Raw genomic sequence first — 20908 nt, 5'->3', positions numbered from 1 at the left:
TTTATTTTGCTTCCCCACTTGAATGATTACATATACTTTATTTTCAAAACCAGTATAAATGAAATACCATATTTGGTCAGGAAATAACTTCCCCAAGTAACTGTTAGTGTCAGCTTATTCTGTACCCAAACTCCCGCACAGTTTTCTGTTACCATTGAGTTCTGTAATGACTGTGACTCTCATGCCCATACTTGGTTGCTAGTTTCTCGTGTGGGTTTTTGTTTTCCTGCTCCACATGTGCAGTGGCTGGCTGTGCTCGCATGTTGTGTGCGTGTCTGTGTGTCTGAGTGTGAACTTTCATATTTCAGTTATGGATTTATGAATAGTCACTCGCTGAGAACATGTTATGGCAACGTGTAATGTGTGATTTCCGTTACTTAAAGTGAGACTTTTTCAATGTTAAAGGCTCAAATTTATGATCTTGAAGTTCCAGTCCTATCCAATTGGTTGTTCTAGAACTTGTCGTTCCAAATCTGTTCATTATACTCACTTTGTTGGGATGAGTGGAGAGATAATAGGATACTGCAGCATTCTGGCTTTCTTATCTTGGGATATTTACTTGCCATTTTGTGTTAGGATTTCAGTAAAATGTTTTTTTTTTTTTTTTTCACCCAGTTTGCAGTACTAAACAAACCCAACAATCTGATACTGTTTCATTCTCATCAGGTTTTATCCAAGGCTCTGAATTAATGCCAGTATTTAAGATTTATCAGAGTTCTGTTCCATGACTCAAATTCAATCCACTCTTGCATTTTTTAAGAGCAGTAGGAATATCTTGTACAACAACAGCATAATTAAGCTGTGGAGTAGACTTAACCCCAATTATTTGCTGCAGGCATCTGATAAAGACTTTTCTAATAAATAGGGAACCTAATTTTAAAGTAGTAGAATTAATGTTGAAAAGCTAACAAGCTTTGTGCTTTGCAGAATTGCACAAATTAATTAAAATCCAGTTTGCCTGGGAATGGGCATTACTGATTGCAGAACACAGGAAGGAAATTCGGTGACAGTGCCTTGCTTTCCAATTTAACTTTGAAAACAATCCTTCTGTTTATTTCTATGGGCTGGATATTTGTGAGCCGAGTCGGTAACGTGCTAGGTGTTGCTCCTTAGGCCCTGCATGGTCACTTACTGTCTGCTTTCCTTGTTCCTTTCTCCCTTTGCCCAGGGGTCCTGCCGGGCATGGCTCCCCCCATCGTGCCCATGATCCACCCGCAGGTGGCCATCGCCGCCTCCCCCGCCTCGCTGGGAGCTGCTGCCGTCTCCGAGTGGACAGAGTACAAAACAGCAGATGGAAAGACCTACTACTACAACAACAGGACTCTGGAGTCCACATGGGAAAAACCCCAGGAGCTGAAGGAGAAAGGTGCTTTGGGGTTTTTTATACAGCTTTGTACTGGGAACATGGCTCAGAACATCAGTGCTTGTGTTTGAAAGTGCAAGCGGGAGTATTTCTAATCCCTGCTCTCCCTTAAGAGTATTTTGAAATTCTGATTACAAGGATCCACGTGAGCTGGTCTTCTGTCTGAAAGTGACAGCGTGTTTCCCACTGTTACTATTACTGTAAGAGTGTTTGGTTCTAGAATTGCTTCCAGGTCCCGTGCTTAGGGCAAATGCATGTTCCTGGGCCAGTAGAAAGCGATGCCTCCCCTGCACAGCTGTTGGAGAGGATTCCAGTTGCAGACAGAAAGTGAGGGGAATTGAGGGGAAAAGTCAGCCACACTAAGGAACTGTAGACCAGGAAAAAATGAATATCACTGTGCTGAATTTCAGCTCTTGAAAAACTAAATGTATAAATAGATTTGGACTATGAAGTAAAATAATGTCACCTCCCCATGTCCACATCCCTGCGTTGTGTTTGTGTAAATGCACATTAGATCCAGGGGTGGCGTTATATGGGAGGGAAATTGCTCTTGTATCATAAATAAGGAGGAAGGGGAAAAAGTCCTGTGGCTCTTAACTCAGTTCAGAAAGACTTTTAAGAAAGCAAATCCAAACAGTTGTGCCTTTTATTGTTTCCTGAATTTTTAGTTACAAGAAGTCTTTTTTTAGACGAATGCCAGACACTTACACTGTTGGTTCAATTGATGCCCATCTTCCTAATAAATCAGGTTAAATAATAGGTCTTTTTACTGAGGTGAAGGTATCTAGGACAGCAAATACTGATTTTGCTGAGAGAAGATTACATGTTTTATACTTTTCGTAAATGAGTGTAGAGAAATCCCCAGGTGGCTCTGCACTGTCTCTGACTCTGATTTTTATTTTATTTTTTTCTGCAGCATTTAAAATGTGAAGGTGGTCTTCAGTGTTGCACTGTTGGTTGAGAATTATTGTTGGTTTAGCATTTCTGTTAGCACCCTTTAGTCAGGCTTTTAGTATAGTAGCTGCCTCACAGTATTTCATTTTCCAGTACCAAGTAGATCTTGGCACAGGAGATAACTACGACGTTATAAGCAGACACTGTGAAGCCCAAGAGAGACAAAGTGGTGAGAATGTATTGAAAAGAAGCTTTGGGTTGGTGTTGTACTTGGAAAATCGTAACGATAAAAAGAAATTTGTTGTGGTTCTATAGTGCTTTCTTAATAATTCTCAAGAAGACTGTTGTCTTTATTTAGAAAAAATGGAAGAGAAGGTCAAAGAGCCAATTAAAGAACCCTCAGAGGAGCCTTTACCAATGGAGACAGAAGAAGAAGAGTCTAAAGAAGAACCTATAAAAGAACTGATAAAGGAGGTAAAAGACCTTGAACCCAAAAGCCAGTCCGAAGTCTCACATCCCTCAGCTGTGGCTGCATCTTGGCCCAGGCAGGTTGGCAGGAGCCGTGGTTATTAATTCAAGTTCTTAAATTCCTGAGGGGACTTGAAAATCCTCCCGTTTTTGGACTCAGATCTTTCTTTCTTTTGTTAATTTTTTTACATAAGGAAAAAGAACATTCAAAAGAAATATACATAGTACGTCAGTTAATAAGAGCGTGGGACAGAGTTTAGCTTATTACACAGATGTGGTGTTCTCTCACTGACTTTATGGTACTCAGACAATGCAACTTGTCCTGAATGTTTGAAATATTTAATAGTTTTTTCTCTATTTCTTTGATTCATTATTTTGAACAGTTTGACACAAAGCTCAGACGTTCCCCCTTGTGCTCTAAACTGCTAAGTTTAGGCTGTTAGGAAGAATGTGTGTCCTAGAAAGGGCTGTAGTGTTTTCAGTAAACAAAAGTAACTTTTCCTTTTGGAGTCATTTTGTTGTGCTGAACAGCATAGTTTCTGAGGATGCTAAGGGGTGTTGAAATAAAAATTACAGCTTTTACTCTGACTTCTCTGAACTTCAGTGTAGCTTGATAGGCAAAAACACGGAATTCAGTTGCTGGGTTCTGCCTCCACTTCACCCTCTTTATTTCTGAGGTAGTTACCAGCTTGCTGACTTCTGCTACAGGGGTTATTTCAGGTTTTCACTGTTTCATCCTGTGTATCTCATTATTAAATAAACTAATTTTAAGAATAAATGAAAATTCCTTTGCCAGAAAATACACCCTTACACCTACATCCAGGCCCTCCTGGATTTCCAAAATCTGGGAAAGTATTTAAGTAAGGTTTTGCTGGAGTCAAAAGTTCATTAAATGCTTTGAGGTTTTGGAATTGGGATTTGCAGTAGCAGCTGCTGTTGCAATTCCAGTGTTCCTGTTCTAGGCGTGGATGAAGTGTCATTGTGAGCTGCTTGTCTGCATGGTGTCAGTAAAACAAGTGGGTTACTGTGTAATAAATAATTAGCCAGCTGTCACTGCTTGATCCTCAAACTTGTTTTTTCCTTGAGGAGCCAAAAGAGGAAGAAATGACGGAGGAGGAGAAGGCAGCTCAGAAGGCCAAGCCGGTGGCCACCACCCCTATTCCAGGCACCCCGTGGTAGGTAGCTGCTGCCCCGTGGGACGGGCATGGCTGCTGGGGAGTTAGAACAAGTGACAGCGCGTGGAGATGTGAAAATGCCTGCTGCATTTTTAAAATTTCACTTTTCAAATCTGGCAGCAGGGAAAAGCAGCAGTTGAGGGTCACAGTGGGCAGCAGGAATGTGTGGCAGTTGTGCAGTCCGTGGAACCTGGGTCTGCCGGTGACCATCTGATGTAGCAGGTCCCCGGTGAGTGGAGGTAACCCAAGCATCCTTCTCTTGTGCAGGTGTGTGGTGTGGACTGGTGACGAGCGTGTGTTCTTCTATAACCCCACCACCCGGCTGTCCATGTGGGACCGGCCTGACGACCTCATTGGAAGAGCTGATGTGGACAAAATTATTCAAGAACCTCCTCACAAAAAGGGAATGGAAGAAGGAAAAAAACTTAGTAAGAGCAATCTTACTGCCTTCTTAGGAAGCATAAATATAACTTAGCACTTTGCTTTCCGAAGCTTGTAACATATTTAAATAAGTGACAGAAATGTAACGACATACTGAAAAGGTGTATAAATGTGGGATGCAGGTTACAGAGTCCTTTGGGGAAAAGGTAGCCCACTGAAGAAAGCAGATACTAACAAGGTTAATTGTTTTGCTAAATGCCAACAGGTTGAAAAATCCCACAGTTTTTACTGGCTAAAAGAAGGGATTGTGTTTGTTTTATAAGAAAGAGACCAGAGAAGATTAATCATAATGTACAAACAGGCTCTCACAGAAGAGGAGTTGACTTAGAGATCAGCAGTTGGAATAGAGTTTGGAAATACCTGCCGAGAGAGAGAATACTCAAAAGGCTGCTGAGATAAGATTTCTCTCTGGCCTGAGTTCTAGAAAATGCTGCTGGGATGAGATGCTGGCTTTGTAGTTGGAGGAGAGCAGAGTGCAGGTAATCAGGTGGATCCAAATGTGCTTCGTTAAGACTCTTCAGCCTGAGTTGTTTTCCCCTAAATATAAGAACTCAGTGGTTTTCATTTTAAATTTCAAGCTGGCTAAAGTGCCACCAGTCCTGTCCCCAAATTGCCACAGTGTTACTCGAAATGACTGAGAACCACGTGTCTTCTCCCTTTGTCAGAACACAAATCGCTACACCTGTTGTCCTGGGTTTGTGCAGGAAATTTCACTCGTAAGTTTAAAAATTTTCATCAATTTAAAATCTAAAGTCTGATTGAAATCTGTTACAGTTAGAGAAGAGCATGATGCTGCAGAGGAAGCAAATGAAGATGAGCCTATTAAAATAAAAAAGCGCAAGTAAGTTTTTGATTTTTCAATACCAATCTGTGTAGGTAAAATAACTGAATTTTGTTGTTTGGGCCATGTGTGTTGTGTCCAGCAGAGTGGAACGGAGAGGGTTGGCGAAAAAGAGTCATCAGCTTTCTGCTGCTCAGCAGCTCAGGTATTTGGCATTTTCCTGAGAAAGCTGAAACCCATGCAGAAAGAAAATAGCATGTTTTGTAAGTCATTTGAAATGGAAATAAGTGGTGTGAGTTGGTGAATCCAAAGAATATTTTGAGTGTAGTGTGTCTTAAGTAGCTTGCTTCTGTTGTTTGTTAATTTCTGGGCACAGGACTTCATTGTCAAAATATCCTGCCACCTAGATTTTCATAGTGGTTCCTCTGTTTTCAGTCTGTTACACACGGTTACAAGTTTGGCTTTTGTCTTTTGGTCTGGATTGCCTTTTGGAAGTAATGTATGAGATACACATGCTGTTTTAAAAGTGGCTGTACCATGTTATTTGTGGCTGTGTCATCCTGGGGAGCGTCATGGAGGTGTTAGCAGTAACAGCTGGGGGTTTGTTTGGGATAAAGTACACTTGCTCTTAGTAAATCAGCACACTTCTCCAGAAGCTTTTTCTCAGCGTTCCTGGTGTCATGAGTGTGAGGTGTTCCCAACCTGCACAAACTCTCTTTAGTTGCCTCATGGCCCAGAACAGAAGGTTACAAAATTAATGCTGTTGATGTAAAATCTACTGCATGTCTGGTAAGACCTTTGGATACAGCCAAACTGCGCTGGTTGCTTTGAAGTCATCTCCTGGCACTGAAGTTACTTGGAATACCTTGGCTTCTGAGCTCTGGGTGTGAAAGCGTTCATGTCCACCTCTGAGAATGGCTGTCATGGATTGTAAGCCTGTTCTGGTATGATCAGTGATACCTACCCTGTCCTGGTGTGGTTCAGGTTCTGACCTCCAGGGCTGGCATTTTACTTCTCAGCTTACGTTTTATGTTTGGGTTTTTTTCAGGAAAGATGATATCAAAGACATTGATTCTGAGAAGGAGGCTGCTATGGAGGCTGAGATTAAAGCTGCTCGAGAGAGAGCCATCGTCCCGCTGGAGGCTCGGATGAAGCAATTCAAGGACATGCTGCTAGAAAGAGGGGTCAGAAGCCTGTGTGTGTGGGGAGGGAGAGGGGGAGGTTCAGATCAGAGCTCTGTGAAAAGGGAGAGAGGGAGGTTTGTGCAGAGCTCTCAGTCCTTGGCGAATTCTAAACCTGCGACGCTTTGTGTATGGAAACATCCTCATGTCTCATCCTTCCTCTGATCAATGAATGGTCTTGGTGCAAGACTCCAGATTTCAGAGAAGCTTACAATTACAGCAAGACTCTGATTTCTGTGTAACTGAAATGGCAGGGTCAAGACAGGTGATTCCCACCCCAGCCTAGTTTTTTCCCCAAATTAACTAATAACCTAAGTGGAAATTGCCATTGAAGTTGAGTAGGACACATGAACTGGACACAACCTTAACGGTTTTGGAAATGTTCCTACTGAGAAAAGCGGCAGCTTCCACTCTAGTCTGTACAGTCTTATGCTTGAATGTGAGACCTTTTGCTTTTAGTTAACTAAATCTGCAATCTACTTGATGTCAATCAGTTTTGATAAAATAGACTAACTGAATATAAATTTTGATAGTAACTAAAAAATGGAGGTGGTTCCAGCTGCCTGTGGAGCACACTTCTCAAGGTTTTCTTTCAATGTACATTTTATTTTTAGTGTCACACAGCAGTAGTAAATAAGTGTTTCTCATCCTCTAGAATAATTTTCAGAGGACATTGATGTTGAGACTTTCTATGACAGCCTCTGTCATCATTTCAGTGATGGAAGCTCCAGGATGAGTTTGCTTCCCTATTTTCATCCCATCTTAGTATTTTCAAGGAAAACCGTACAACTCCTGTATAATTTGTGTATTTGTCTTTGTTAATTAAAGGTCTCTGCCTTTTCAACATGGGAGAAAGAGCTGCACAAGATCGTGTTTGATCCTCGTTACCTGCTGCTCAACCCAAAAGAGAGGAAACAGGTAAAAAAGTTGAATTCACTTCCCATGCTACTACAGGTAGCTACAGCTACTACAGGTTTATCTGAATCCTCAGTCTTTTGTTTCTGCAAAACTTTCAGACTAATTAGTGCTGCAGGGGAATTTTGTCATGATTAGGGTTTCTCTGGAACAGGAAGAAACCAGTAAGGGAAAGTGTTGATAGTTGCTTTATTTCCTGTGGTTGGAAGGTCTCATATTTTAACACAGTGGAGGTTGTGTGTCTACAGAGCACTGCTGAAACCTGAACGAAGTAGAGAGAGTCACCAGCATCTTGTCAAAGTATTGGCATAATAAGTAATCTAGCTATTTTCTTTTAAAAAAGCATTTGGGAGGGAAACCTAATGTGCAATTATATTGTTAAGCAAGTTCTCACTTCAGCAGCTTTTCTTCGAGTGAATGTAGGGAAATGGAAAGCTTCAAGAACATGAGAAGTGTCTGAAACATGGGACCCAGGAAAATGTTAACTGGAATGTGTAAGGAGCTTCTTCCTGGGTTTCAGATGGTGTGTTAGGTACAGCACCCTGCTTGTGCAGCAGCTTGGATCATTTCCATATTGAAATGCAAAGTGTCTCTTGAGATTTCTGCCTCCTCTGTGTTGATCCTGTGGTGAGAGGAAAGGAAACAAGAGAGAAGGAAAGAAGTGGGATTTTTCCTCCCTTGTCCTTAGATCTTCTGTGTTTCACTTGTGTGTTTGCTGTGGGTGACTGGTGTTTCTGTAGGTGTTTGATCAGTATGTGAAAACCCGAGCAGAGGAAGAGCGCAAGGAGAAGAAAAATAAAATAATGCAGGCCAAGGAGGATTTCAAGAAAATGATGGAAGAAGCAAAGATTAATCCAAGGTAGGAATTTCTTTGTGGTTCATGTGCATAAGCTCTGCTAGGATGCCGCGTGTTGGATGGTATTGTTCAAAATGGGCAAAGAGGAGAAGAATCATGAGATATTATTGAAATCTTCCTTTGTCTGCTTGTATTCACCTAATTAGTGAAATAATAGATCTTGTGATTTACGTATTTCAAGTTGAAGAAATCCCCAGCAAGCTGCCTGGATTGTGAGAAAGGCCTCGGATCCATCACAAGTTTCTTTAATGACCCTGTTTCTTCTTAAGTCTTTTGAGAAGTGCTAGGGAGTTTTCTTGGGTTTGGAGGGGGCTGAAGGGATGTTTTTCTTGTTGCAAACTGTCGGTGATGATAGTATAAAATGTTCTGGTTGCTTTAATACAGCACTGATTACACCCCCCTCCCATTCAGACCACTGGCAGCAGTAAGAGTGGAGGGGATGACAGTGAATGTACGTTCAGGATTTCACTGCTGGCATTATTTGTTTTACAGCTTCTGCACATAGAGGTCACGAGATACATACTTTATGTCACCAGATAAGCTCCAAAGTGTCCTCTTGCAGCATCTCTTGGCTCATCTGGCATTAATTCTTTCCCAGTGAAATAACAGCCCATTTGTTTCACTTCAACTCAGTTTTTTCCAGCGACTCATTTTGGAAATCTGGTGACAGTGCTTTGTTAACTTTTAAATTGCTTCAGAGCTGGCTAATAACTCAGTAGCAGGCTGGAAGACTGGGGGCATGGAAATGCCTTAAGAAACAGTTGTGTTAGCTTTAGTATCCTCAGCTTCCAGCATATCTTCAGTATGTCGTATTGGGACTGATTCCTTACCTGATTATGGGCTGGGGTGGGAAAGAGGATGCCAGCTGAAATACTGTCTTGCTTAATCTTATCCTTTGTCTTCTGGTTTCAGTGTTTGTCTAAAGATATTGCTGTACTTCTGTGAGTGCCAGACTGGTTTTTTATCATCTATCTCAGTCCAACATGCTCAAGAGTTTGTATTCCACTTCACTTGAGCAGCTCTTGTTCTTCAGTCTAGCTGTACATTCACTTTCTAATCCTTTTGAATAAGCTACCAAATTCTCTTCTTGTTTCAATTTACCCTACAGCAACAGTAGGCTGGATTTTCCAAGTCTAATTATTTCCATGCTGTGATGAAAACATTCGTATGATTATAAGTGTCTCACGTATTCTTGGGGCCAGATTTGCATCAGAGCTTGGAAAAAGCACAGTAGTGATTTTTTTCCGAGGTAAGTGGCAGTAACGTACCTACTGCACAGGTTGGAATCTGGCCCTGGAGGTGAGAGAACGGTCAGGGAAACGCTGTGGGATGAGGGGTTGAAAGCCCAGCGTTGCTGCCTCTGCCCATAGTGTTTGAAGGGGTTTCAGCCCCGTGTGCTCTGCAGTGTGCACTTGCAGGGGGGAAGAGCTGGTACAGCCAGTGTTCTGTGGGGACTCCTATCAAAGGCTGGCTTTCTGGTGAACTCTTAGCATGGTTTGGCTGCAAGTGAATGCACCTGAGATTTTCAGTTTCACAGCTGTGAAATACCTGGACAGACTGATGGCTGAACTGCTAACCCACAGAAAAGAAGAGTTTTGTAGACAACTGAGATTTTTTTTTGTTTTGTTTTGTTTCTTTTCCTTGGTTGCACTGTAGTCTCTCTCTATGCCTGCCCCTTCTGCAGGTGGCTGTTTCTGAGCAAACCGACCCACCCTTGTAAGTCTCTGACAAACACCTCTTTGTGTGAGTGCTGACACCTTTCGTAGAGCTCATTGGTCGAGCAGCTCTGTAGTGAGACCGTAGGATTTGCCTTTTGGGTCTTTGTCAGTTGTGCTCTGGCATGTATTGCAGCAGAGGAAATACCTCCCTGCTGAACCTGCCTCCCAGCCCAGACAGCTCTGCCAAATGAGTTCACTTGCCATTTTGTTGCAGAACTACTTTTAGTGAATTTGCAGCCAAGCATGCTAAAGACTCGAGGTTCAAGGCAATTGAAAAGATGAAAGATCGAGAGGCCTTGTTTAATGAGTTTATCACAGCGGCAAGAAAGAAGGAGAAGGAAGACTCGAAGACCAGGGGAGAGAAGGTAAGGGGACTCTTGAGTTCCAGCAGTGTGAGTGGTGTGAGTGAGATGGGACAGAGCCAGTGCTTGGCTTCCCTGAGCCTTCCCCAGGACACAGGCCTGCACTTCCCTGGAGCTGTTACAGGCAGCCACTTTAGGGGTGTCCCCCTGGTCTTTCTGAACAGTTCCAAGTTTGCAGTTTACTGACTTTCAGAATGTTGAGAACTGGATTTCGTTCAGCCGTGAAGCTGAGTTTGCTTAACAACACTGGGATTTTTTTTTTTTTTTATTTTACCCAAGCAGTAACATTATTTTCTTAACTGAAGTAATGCTTGATTTTATTTTTTTTTATTTTTATTAAGTTCTTTTATCCTGATGCATGAAAAGGCAAAGGAGTCTTACCCTGTTTGGCTGGAACCCCAAAGCTGTTCCCTCAGTGGGGGCAGGCAGGACTTGCAGTTCCCTGAGGATAGTCTCTTTAAGTCTGAAACAGTTCCCTTTCCATCTCAAAGCAGGCACTTAGAGAGGGACTTTTTAAGCTTTGAATAAGTAAATCTTATGTATAAACTGCTGCTTATTAGGTTTAAAGGTCATCTGTTAGAGATTAATGAGCTCCCAGTGTCATGTGCCTGTGCTGCCAGTGCTGGGAGCAGCTCTCCCCCCTGGAGATGGGACATCAAACTGGGGACACCAAAACCTGGGGCCACTTACTGCCACGTCCCTCTGTGTGTGTGTGTGTGTGAGTGGAGAAGGTCACCTCTGAAGGCAAATCATTTTGGACATGTGGAAGTCTGCAATTTTTATTATGTAGCGTGAAGTTATTGCAGATTTCCCTACCTGGAATGCTTGCAAGAGAGAGAAATGCCAGGGGACAGGTCAGATTTGGGGACGGTTTCATTCTTTGAGGAGCTTTGCATATTTTTAAAATCTGTGGTGGTCTGATATAATTTGATTCTGTGATTTTCTCAAATGTTGCCTTATCACTGCTGGTTTCCATAAATGATTGTGCTTTCAGAGGGGAACTGATGTAGTTCAAGACTAGATTTTGCATACTGCAGTTTGATTGTGAATATGATTTTTAAAGCATTTTTGCAGCTTAATAGTGCAGTTGAAGATTTTAAAGAATAAATACTAGTTTTGTTGTTGCATGATTGTTCTAAAGTTGAAAAGTTAAAAGAAGAGATTGTATTTGTTTGCTTTGAATAATGTTTTTTTTTTCTCCAAAAGCTTTTTGTAACCATTTTATGTATTCTGTTTTATAACAAGTGGATAGACTTTACAGTTATGTGCTGTGCGGCCTGTCAATCAGTTCAGTCTGACAGCTGTCAATCACTGACACGCAAATATTATGGGATTCCCTAGTGAGGAAAGCATTGGTATCTCTGTGTGGTGACTTTAGCCTCCCGCAGTTCCGGTACTTTACATTTTTTTAGTTTTTTTCCTTGTGAAGTGATGAGAGTTGTACCTGCAATGTGTTAACTGCCAAAAAAAAAAAAAGACTTCTATATACACCTGAAATGTTTTCAGCCTTATTTTCCTTTGATTTTGAAAGTGCTTAAAACATAAAAGAAAATTTAAGGCATTTAACCTGAAGCTTTCTCAGTCTGTCCAAAAATCTTTACTCACAGAGAATCAACTTTACAGAAATCTTTAACGTAAGGGTTTTAGATTATATATATATATATATATATGTATAACGCTTGATTTTGCCTTATGGGGTTATGGCTTATGGGAGGGGGATGGAGCAGCCAGCTTTTCCAGTGGCTGGTTTTATTCCTGTGCCCGATTTCGGTGAGTAAATCCCATGGCAACACTTGTCAGAGGGCAGAGAGGAGTAGGGGGTGCCTAGGGTGTCAGGGAGGGCACTGTGGGCAGGTGGTGGTGGTGCCCAGGCTGCTCCTGTGCTCTCCAGGATGTCCCTTTTGCCGTGTCCCTGGGCTGTCCCCAGGCCAGAGCCCTGTGGGGTGCCAGCCCCTGTGTGCACACTCACAGAGCTCACTGTCCACAGCTGCCATCCGAGAGCCTTACTCCTTGGTGAGATGCTTTAGACTCAATTATTTGAGACATTTTCATCTTCTTTTAAAACCTAAAATGAGATGGCAATGCCTGTGCTGTGTACAGGGCCCCTGAAAGAAGTGAAAACCGTGCTTTAGAGCACCTCATCCTGTGGAATACATGCACGGGTGATTTGTGCAAGAGTTGGGGATACCCTTACCTTGGAGACTTCTGTAGCAACAACTGGGAACTGTTTGGTTTCCAATATTTCAAATGCCATGGCTTAGAAAGCTTCATACTTTGAAACTGCATGCATGTTTTATGATGTTTTGAAACAACATTCTTAATTTTGCAATGAATAAACAGTTTTCTTAGCATTTTGTTGAGCTCCTTTAAGATAAAGCAGTAGTGCTGTAGCACAACATCCCACTGGCACTAAGGGGCTGGTCTCTGATCTCTGCTTTACTGTCTTAGTCTCCTTTGATAGAGTAAAGAAAGCCTATAGAGCCTCTAATGTTTATATGTTAATATTTTGATGAACTAAAAGTATTGGTGGGCAAGGCTGCAGAATGTTGGTGCTGATCTTCATTCCATTCCTGCATTCTGTAACTAAACACATTTTAGAGGATGAGGATGTGCCAGGTCGCTGGCAAGCTGGAGCCTGCTCTGTCCATCTGCTCCCTCCCCTGAAGGAAACTCAGTGTTCTGCAGCTAAACTGCTTCTCCTGCTTTCCCTTTTTTAAGGGATGGGGAGGGGAGATAAGCAGCGAGTAACAGCCAGTCCCCTCCTGGATTTTGGGGTTTTAATCTGCATGCCGTAAGGCTGTGTTGAGTCTGTGGCCTGGCAGGGTGTGGGGTGCTGCGGAGGCAGAACCCTTTGCCCTGGCCCCAGCGAGTGAGGCAGCTCAGCCCCTCGCCTCCGCTTCGGGAGGGGGAGGCTGAAACGCCAACCAGCCTGCCAGGAGTGGATGGTGACCTAAAGCTAATGTGCAGCAGGAACAGGGACATCACCTTCCCCAGAAATCAAGCTATCTAATAAAGGCACAGTTGTTGCCCCTGCAGCTGCTGGTTCTGGGGCTTTGGATGAAAACATGTTGCTAGTCATACTGAAATGAAACCTGCTGGGAACGAGCCTCTGCCAGCCCTTGCAATGGCTGTTGTTACAGACGTGAACATGGCATGCCATTTCTGACTGACAAAATAGACCAAAACCTTCTCTTTAAACTTTTGTGTAAATGTGCATGTCCGTCCTAAGTATCATTTACCTAATTACCATATGTGGACGATTCCTTATTGATTAGATCCATCTTAAGACGTTGCTCTTTTTTGGCGGATCCAAGCATTTACCTGTGTTAATTGTACACCTGAAGGATGAATCCATAAACACCTGATTTCTCTAGAGCCCTGTTTCATGCTGCGTGGCTTCTGGAGTGCTGATACACAAAATGCTGCCATGCAGCAACAGTAACTTGTTAATTTGACGTACGTAAAAGCTCAAAAACAAGCTTAAATTGGAGTAAAATACTAACGAGTGTACTGGTGGATCATTCTTTAAAGGGTTCATCTGATACGTAGCAGATCGCCTAAACGTATCTGCTTTGGCAAAATTGTCTCAACAGTGAATTTGGGCTGCAGTTATGATTAAATTCAGGGTTTTAGCGATTGCTCTAAATTGCAATGTATGTAATGTTAATGTGATCCCTCTGATGAAGGTAAGTCAGCTCCTTTTTTTCGTAAGAGCAAACTGGGGGATATTAAAGTGTCTTTCTCAAGTGTTGTCTTTCTGTTTCCGTCTGTGTAACAGATCAAAATGGACTTCTTTGAGCTGCTGGCAAACCACCACCTGGATAGTCAGTCTCGCTGGAGCAAAGTGAAGGACAAAGTGGAGACTGACCCGCGGTACAAGGCGGTGGACAGCTCCTCGCAGAGGGAGGATCTGTTCAAGCAGTACATCGAGAAAATAGCCAAGGTCGGCGGGGAGCAGCGGGAGTGTGGCTGCGGGTGTGCTGGGGCAGACTGCTCTGTGCTGAAGAGAATTCCATACCAGAGTTACTGTAGGAGTACCCCAGAATGGCAGCTTGGAACTTAGAAGTTCTGGCCCTGGTGGGATGTCTGTGGAACCTGTGTGCATGCACACACACGGTACCTGGGAGAAGTTATGCCTCAAAGATTCCTATGAAATCACTGCTGGTAAAAATGACTGTGAAACTGCAGCAGCTACAGATACACCACATTGATTTCCTCCCCCTAGGATGGGCTGCTGATTTCCTTTGCTGTGATTTTCCCTGTCAGCTGAGCTTGCTTCAGGGATGTGTGTCCATGTCCAGTTCCTTCACTGCTGCTTCTCTCTTAATCCAGCATTCCTACCTCCGGGCAATTAGTGGTTGAGAATGTAAAAGTGGGCCAACAAACAGCGATCCCTTTGGCCTCCCTTACTTGGGGTCTGTCACTGGACACAGCTCCTGGGAATAGTTGATCTGTGACCAAATTTGTCTGTCCCCCATGTAAACCCTGTAACGCTTCAGCGTAGTTCTCGAAGCAAAATTTGGCAACCCGTAGATCCCAAATCCCTTTAAAGTGTTTTGTTCTGAGCTGCCTTTGGTTTGATAGCCCTTCACTTCTCTTTCTGATGAAAAGTGTTGCTTTTATTGAGAAAAGTTTGTTGCTGAATTTCAGAATTTAGATTCTGAGAAGGAGAAGGAGCTGGAGCGGCAGGCGCGCATCGAGGCGAGCCTGCGGGAGCGCGAGCGGGAGGTGCAGAAAGCGCGCTCGGAGCAGACCAAGGAGATCGACCGGGAGCGCGAGCAGCACAAGCGGGAGGAGGCCATACAGAACTTCAAGGCACTGCTGTCAGACATGGTGAGGCACTGACAGCCACCTCGGCTCCTCAGGGCAGGCTTTAAGCTGGTGGGTGCTCCCCGTTAAAGCTTTTTTGGCATTTGGAGTTTAAAGAGGTGGATTCCCACCGGGAGTGTTGCTGGGGTCGGAAGGGAAGGCTGTGCGTTTAGGGCTCTCATCCAGAAGGGTGCTCTCTGGGCTGGAAACAGGGCTCTGGAAGCACTGCAGAGCTCCTGCTGTCCCTGGAAATGGTGGTCTCCGAGGCTGCCTTTCCAAGCGCTGTGGTGAACACAGGGTGTTAGGCACAGAGCAGGAAGGAAAGGAGGGTGCTTGGATTTTCTGGCTTTGGGGATGCTCGGCCGAGTCAGTGGGGCATCTCAGTCTGCTCCCAACCAATGCAGAGGAATTCCTTCTGCTGCTGCCTGTTCAGTGTTTGTGGGGAACCTGCTGCAGTCTCTTCTTAAAAGCTGAGGGCTTATCTTTTGTTTTAACCTTAACTTCAAACGAGATAAAAAAATAAGCGTATGATAATTCTCAGCAAACGGTGGAGAAACCGGTTTAAAAAGGAATCATCTCTGGCTCCAGGTGCGTTCTTCAGACGTGTCCTGGTCTGACACCAGGAGGACTCTGCGCAAAGATCACCGCTGGGAGTCGGGGTCCCTGCTCGAGAGAGAGGAGAAAGAGAAGCTCTTTAATGAGCACATTGAGGCACTTACCAAAAAGAAGAGGGAACATTTCAGGCAACTTCTGGATGAAACTTCAGCGGTGAGAGCTGTTGATGTTCGAATTGCCGATCTTTGCAGCTCACTGGGATTTCTCTTTTCCTGTTTTTTCCGTCCCACAATGTGATTGGTTTGGTTTTATTTCCAGGGCCTCTTGGCTTCGTAGCTCTCTGTTCTCCTTCATAACAAAATTTGTGCATTGCGTTTCCTTGCCCGTTTGTCTGAAGTTTTACTTCGACTGAACATATACTGTTAATTAACATATAAACTTCTAATCAGTGATCTTTTCATCTTATTTTTATTTCTTCAGTACTGAGTTATTTAATACTCTTCGCTGTCTGGCTCCCTCAGATATTCGGGGTGTTTGCCTTAATCCTGTTTGTCTGTTCTGATGTTCTCCTGCTGAACCTGAACTCCTCTGCTTATGCTGTGGAATGCATCCCTGGTTCTGTGCATTGCGGGTTTAGTGAGGTTTCCTTTTTTTCTTAGTTCTGTGCCAGCTTCAGGCAGCTTTCATTTAGCCTAGAGGTTTTTACCTGGTTTTTAATGCATTAGTTATTTTAGTTTAGAGTCAAGTTTTCTGTGGGTAATTTTTAACACAATGTACGTAATTGTACTAGAAAAAGACTTCGGAAAGTAAATGATACTTAAAGGACCTTGATATGAAGGTGCCGTCTCAAAATGTAAAAGGGGAGTCACTATGTAAAACCAACTCATTTTAAAAATACAGCTGTGTAAGTCATCAGAACCCAGCACTTAACAGCCAGTTCATCAGTGGACTCGGGATACATTGAAAGGCTTCAGAGGTTAGTAGGGTTTGCGTTCCATATTCTTAGAATCTAATTTAATTTAACTTTTTTGCTTCTCTTGAAAGATAACTTTGACATCAACATGGAAGGAAGTGAAAAAAATCATTAAAGAAGATCCAAGGTGCATTAAATTCTCTTCGAGTGACAGGGTGAGTGGTTTGCATCGCTCTTGCCGACTTCAGTGTGGTGCAGGGTACAGAGACGTGAGTCGCTGGCTGCTGCAGTGGGTTCAGCTCTGTGTGCACACAGGTGTTAGTAGTTAAATACGATTTTTTAGAAACTAAAACTGTAGAAGGTAAGGAAAAGTATAATTAACATGTAACTACTGCAGGTTTTCAGTGTGTTCAGTTGCAGGAAGTACTGGAGCTGCATTCAGTGGTTCAGGTTTATCTTTCGTCTTCCAGAAAAAGCAAAGGGAGTTTGAGGAATACATCCGAGACAAATACATCACTGCCAAAGCCGACTTCCGGACGCTGCTCAAGGAGACCAAATTCATCACTTACAGGTGGGGAATGCCACGCTAGTGCAGGGCTTGGCTTTTACTCTGCTTTGCCATGCGAACAAAGCAGCAAACTGATGTCTGTTTTTTTCCTAACCGATGTCTATTACTCAGGTCTTTCACGGTCTTTTTTGCTTAATTAACACAGCACAAGTGTAGGCGAGGAGCCTGTGTTTTCTGTGCCCAGAGCAGTCAGGTGCCCAGCCCCAGGCTAATGTGCCCTCTTTCGAGCCCCGAAGGTGGCCAAGTCCCTGCAGCCTTCCCTGGCGGGCCTGCCTGTCCCTTGGCTCCTGGGCTTCCCCGGGGCTCTCCGCCTCCAGGCTGCTCCAGTGCTGTTCTCCTGCTTTCAGATCCAAAAAGCTGATCCAGGAGTCCGATCAGCACCTGAAGGACGTGGAGAAGATCCTGCAGAACGACAAGCGGTACCTGGTGCTGGACTGCGTGCCTGAGGAGCGGCGCAAGCTCATCGTGTCCTACGTGGATGACCTGGACCGGCGCGGGCCGCCCCCGCCGCCCACCGCCTCCGAGCCCACGCGGAGAACAACGAAATAGCCACGGAGTGCTCCTCGTCCAGGGGTGTCTGTGAAATCCAAACGCTTGCATGAGCCATCTGTCAGGTTACACACATCCATTTGCCGTGAATATATTCAAACATCTGAGGAGCAGAGGCAGAAGCAGCACTAGTGAACGTAAAATGATCTCTGGGGGGAAAAACCAACAGCAACAAAAACCCACATTAAAGATATTTATGAGTTAATTGGAGCATGACTGACAAATCCCAAGGTGTGGGCTGTCTGGTGACTGTGGGTCTAGGGGCGGGCTGTGTTGAGGTGTGGGTGTCTGCTGCCTGGGGCTTTCCTCTCAGCAGTGTCCTACATGTGAGTCCCAAGGGTGATCCTGTTGTGCTTTGAGCGTGTCCTGTGTGGTGCCACCAGCTGCCTCCTGGTGCCCGCAGTCCGTGCAGGAGGAGGGGACACGCTCTGGTAGCTTAAATCACTGATCATTGACAGCTCGCTCTGGAAACGGCAGTCCCAGTTCTCTGCTTCCACCCTGGGGAATGGGACTAAATCTGTTAAGAGCCAGGGTTAGAGCCGAGTGGAGAAAGAACAGGGACTTGGAGCCCAAGCCAGGTTTGTTCACAGGCTGCTCTGTTCCTGCCCCCAGCCACTGGTTTGCAGCAGTCAGGTTGCTCTGCCCAAGTGAAGCTCTGTCTAATGAGGATTGCTCGAAGCTGGAAATCCCAGAGGTGACCGAGCAGAGGCCAGGACGGTTGTATAAACACATTTTTATTTACGATAAAGTGATCTTTACATACTTCTGGATTAGACTGTGCATACCCCCTCTGGGCAATTCTTGTAAACTATACTCCTGTTTTGAATGTTAAACTTTTGTTTCTAAAGTTTAATTTTGAAATGTTGGGATTGTTCAGTTTATGTATTTGAACTACAATAAACCAACCCTTTTTATATATGGATTGTACAGGCCTAATCCCGATTTCTGTTGGATTTTGTTGGATTTGTGAATTTACGAGTAAAGCAAACGACTGAAGTGATAACTGGCCTACATTCTTGGCTGTGCTCGGCAGAACAGGGCCTGTGGCAGTGTGGGGTCAGCATGTGGGCAAGGAGGGGTGAGCAGAATGATTTTCTAGTTTAGCTCTTTTGTCTGTTGCTTAAACATGAGCTGGCAGTGCTTGCAGAGCCAGATTTTTTTCTGCTGCTTGCCCTTAGAGGAGGAGGCTGAGCAGCAAGAGAGAGGGGTTGTTTGACAATGACTGGGAAAGTCTGAGGAGACTTGTGCCGCTGACAGTGGGAGGTGGAGCTCTGTGGTGCTCCTAGGAAGAGTGTACGCCCCAAAGGTCGTGGCCAGTGTCCCTCCCCTCTTGGTGCCTGCCCCTTCCACTGGTGTGAGGGCACCCAAACCACCTGAAACCAGTGTCAGTCAATGCCTTTGCTGGGGGTGAAGTGAGGATTGCAGCTGGCTTGCACCAGAAGGGTGAGACCTGTGGGACACGTAGCTCCCACCCAGAAAGTGCAACCACAGCTGGTTGTGGAGGACTGTGCAGGGCTGGAGGAGCCGTGGCTGGGCTGCGGGACAATCTGACAGCCAGCTCAGCTCATTCCAGGGCTCAGCTGCCAGTACTGAGCCCCCTGACTCGCCAGCACAGGGTGGGCACAAGGGGACCCCACTGCCCTCCCCACATTCTCCTGGCCCACCTGCCCCTGCCAGCCAGCACCGTGCCCTCGTGTGTGGCCACGGTCGTGTCTGGGACACAGCTGGTGCCCAGAGCAGGACGGTGTGCCTGAGCCCACTCCCTGCCTCTGCCAGTAACTGGATTTCCTCTTGATCAACACGGCCCAGGGGGAAGCTGTGTTATTTGTTATGGCTGGTTTAGAATATCATGAACTTGTTCATCAAATAAGATGGCTATTAATTTTAATTGATCTGGTTTATGGAGACCAGATGTTCATATAAAGATTCATTTGCTTATTCTGTGGATAAAGCAATCATGCCCACATAAAGGGCTCCTGGCAGGGGGTGGTGCTGCTGGCGGACCATGGAGCTGGTTCCCCCCGGCAGCCCCCAAGTTTCCCTGGAGGTAGGGGGACAGCCCCTGGAATCCTCATCCAGAAAGAAGGCTGGGTTTAAGGGATGCTGACAGCTTCCCTAGCACCACTGCTCTGGCAGCCCAGGAGATCCCCTGGCTGGCCCTGCCCTCTGTGGCCAAGCACCCACAGCAGGGCAGAGGCTAAACCCAAGCAAGCTTAAGAAAGGGCAAAGAAACACTGCTTTTGAAAACGGTTGAACTGAGTTCTGCCTTGTGGGGCAAGCAGATCCAGCAGCCCAGAACGTGCTGCACCCGATGGAGCAGAGCCAGGGCCGAGCTCCTGCTGCCTCAGCTGATTAAGGTCCTGCAGCTAATGTGAAGGTAAATGAGTGTCTGAGGAACATCCCCCTGACTACACAGTCCATGCCCTTCGGCTGCTGCTGATTAAGGGCTGCTGTTTGAATTCATCACCAGGTGCAGCCCAGAACTGGGGCAGGGACTGGGGAGGGGCCAGCAGCTCCTTCCAGGGCTGTGTCGGGGGGCCGAGGTTCCCGTGCAGTGGGGGACCTGCACGTGTTCCCACTGTCCCACACCCTCAGAGGGACCCAGAAGTGCCAGGGGCTTGGGGATCCTCCGGTCGCCCCTCCTCAGCACGGCCCTGCCAGCCTTCAGACACCGCAGAGCCGCCGTCCCCAGCGCGAGAGGCACGGCAGGCATCGGCTCCACACGGACGCGTTTGGGACAGCTTTACTTCTGACACCGCAGAGCAGGCTTTCCTTACAGAAGCAAAAAGGAGCATTTTCTTATAAAATGGCTTGTTTACTCTGGCTATTTTATTTTACCATTTCATTTTAAAAAAAAAAAGTTACTCCTGAAAGCCATCCCTTGGAATAAATCCGTACGCCAGTGCACTTCGTTCTTCCCTTGGAATGGCTCCTCCGAAAGCGGCGCGCGGGGGGCCCCTGCCTCCAGCCAGCTCCCGGTTTTCCGCGCCGCCCGTGGGCTCTGTGGGTGTGCAGCAGTTCCTTTCCGCGGTTGGGACATGCCGTGATCCTCACGGTGCCATCAGCAGACAGGCTGTCCCGGGGGGACCACCTGGGCCTCGGTGACTCGTGGCTGATCCCCGAAGGCCTTGGGGGTGCCAGCTGCCCCCTCGGGAGGGATGGCAGCAGGGTCACCCCTGTGGAGCCGCTGCCGAAGTGAAACTGTTGAGTTTTGTAATTGACTTCATTTGCTTCTTCTGCAGGAGCAGTTTTCAGATTTACAGGAAATCCAGTCCATCTTTTTTTATTGAACAGTTGCTCAAATAAAGAGGGACCTGACCGATCTGTAAAGTAGAAAGAGGCAGCCTCGCCATGCAAAGA

The 20908-nt window shown here is 45.4% G+C and overlaps 1 protein-coding gene across 4 annotated transcripts in view; it reads left to right on the top strand.

Moving 5' to 3' along the window:
• Nucleotides 1-18470, top strand: part of TCERG1 (transcription elongation regulator 1) — a 28175-nt gene extending 9705 nt beyond the window's left edge. For 3 of the 4 annotated variants that reach the window (XM_014253211.2, XM_014253209.2, XM_014253207.2), the window contains 15 exons: nt 1169-1366; nt 2616-2731; nt 3812-3900; nt 4168-4328; nt 5116-5182; nt 6171-6306; nt 7132-7221; nt 7959-8077; nt 10007-10157; nt 13933-14097; nt 14805-14987; nt 15552-15731; nt 16563-16646; nt 16902-17002; nt 17347-18470. In XM_014253211.2, the coding sequence (XP_014108686.1) occupies nt 1169-1366; nt 2616-2731; nt 3812-3900; nt 4168-4328; nt 5116-5182; nt 6171-6306; nt 7132-7221; nt 7959-8077; nt 10007-10157; nt 13933-14097; nt 14805-14987; nt 15552-15731; nt 16563-16646; nt 16902-17002; nt 17347-17548 (2042 nt within the window). In that variant the 3' untranslated portion in view covers nt 17549-18470. The remainder of the gene's footprint in view (nt 1-1168; nt 1367-2615; nt 2732-3811; nt 3901-4167; nt 4329-5115; nt 5183-6170; nt 6307-7131; nt 7222-7958; nt 8078-10006; nt 10158-13932; nt 14098-14804; nt 14988-15551; nt 15732-16562; nt 16647-16901; nt 17003-17346) is intronic. The other variant, XM_014253208.2, reaches the window with a different exon arrangement.
• The last annotated feature ends 2438 nt before the right edge of the window (nt 18471-20908 follow it).

Source organism: Pseudopodoces humilis, chromosome 17 (genome assembly GCF_049639895.1).
Source record: "Pseudopodoces humilis isolate 2021_Gansu_Grassland_sample_001 chromosome 17, ASM4963989v1, whole genome shotgun sequence".
NCBI classification, from domain to species: Eukaryota; Metazoa; Chordata; class Aves; order Passeriformes; family Paridae; genus Pseudopodoces; species Pseudopodoces humilis.
This window is presented reverse-complemented; position numbering and strand designations above follow the sequence as displayed.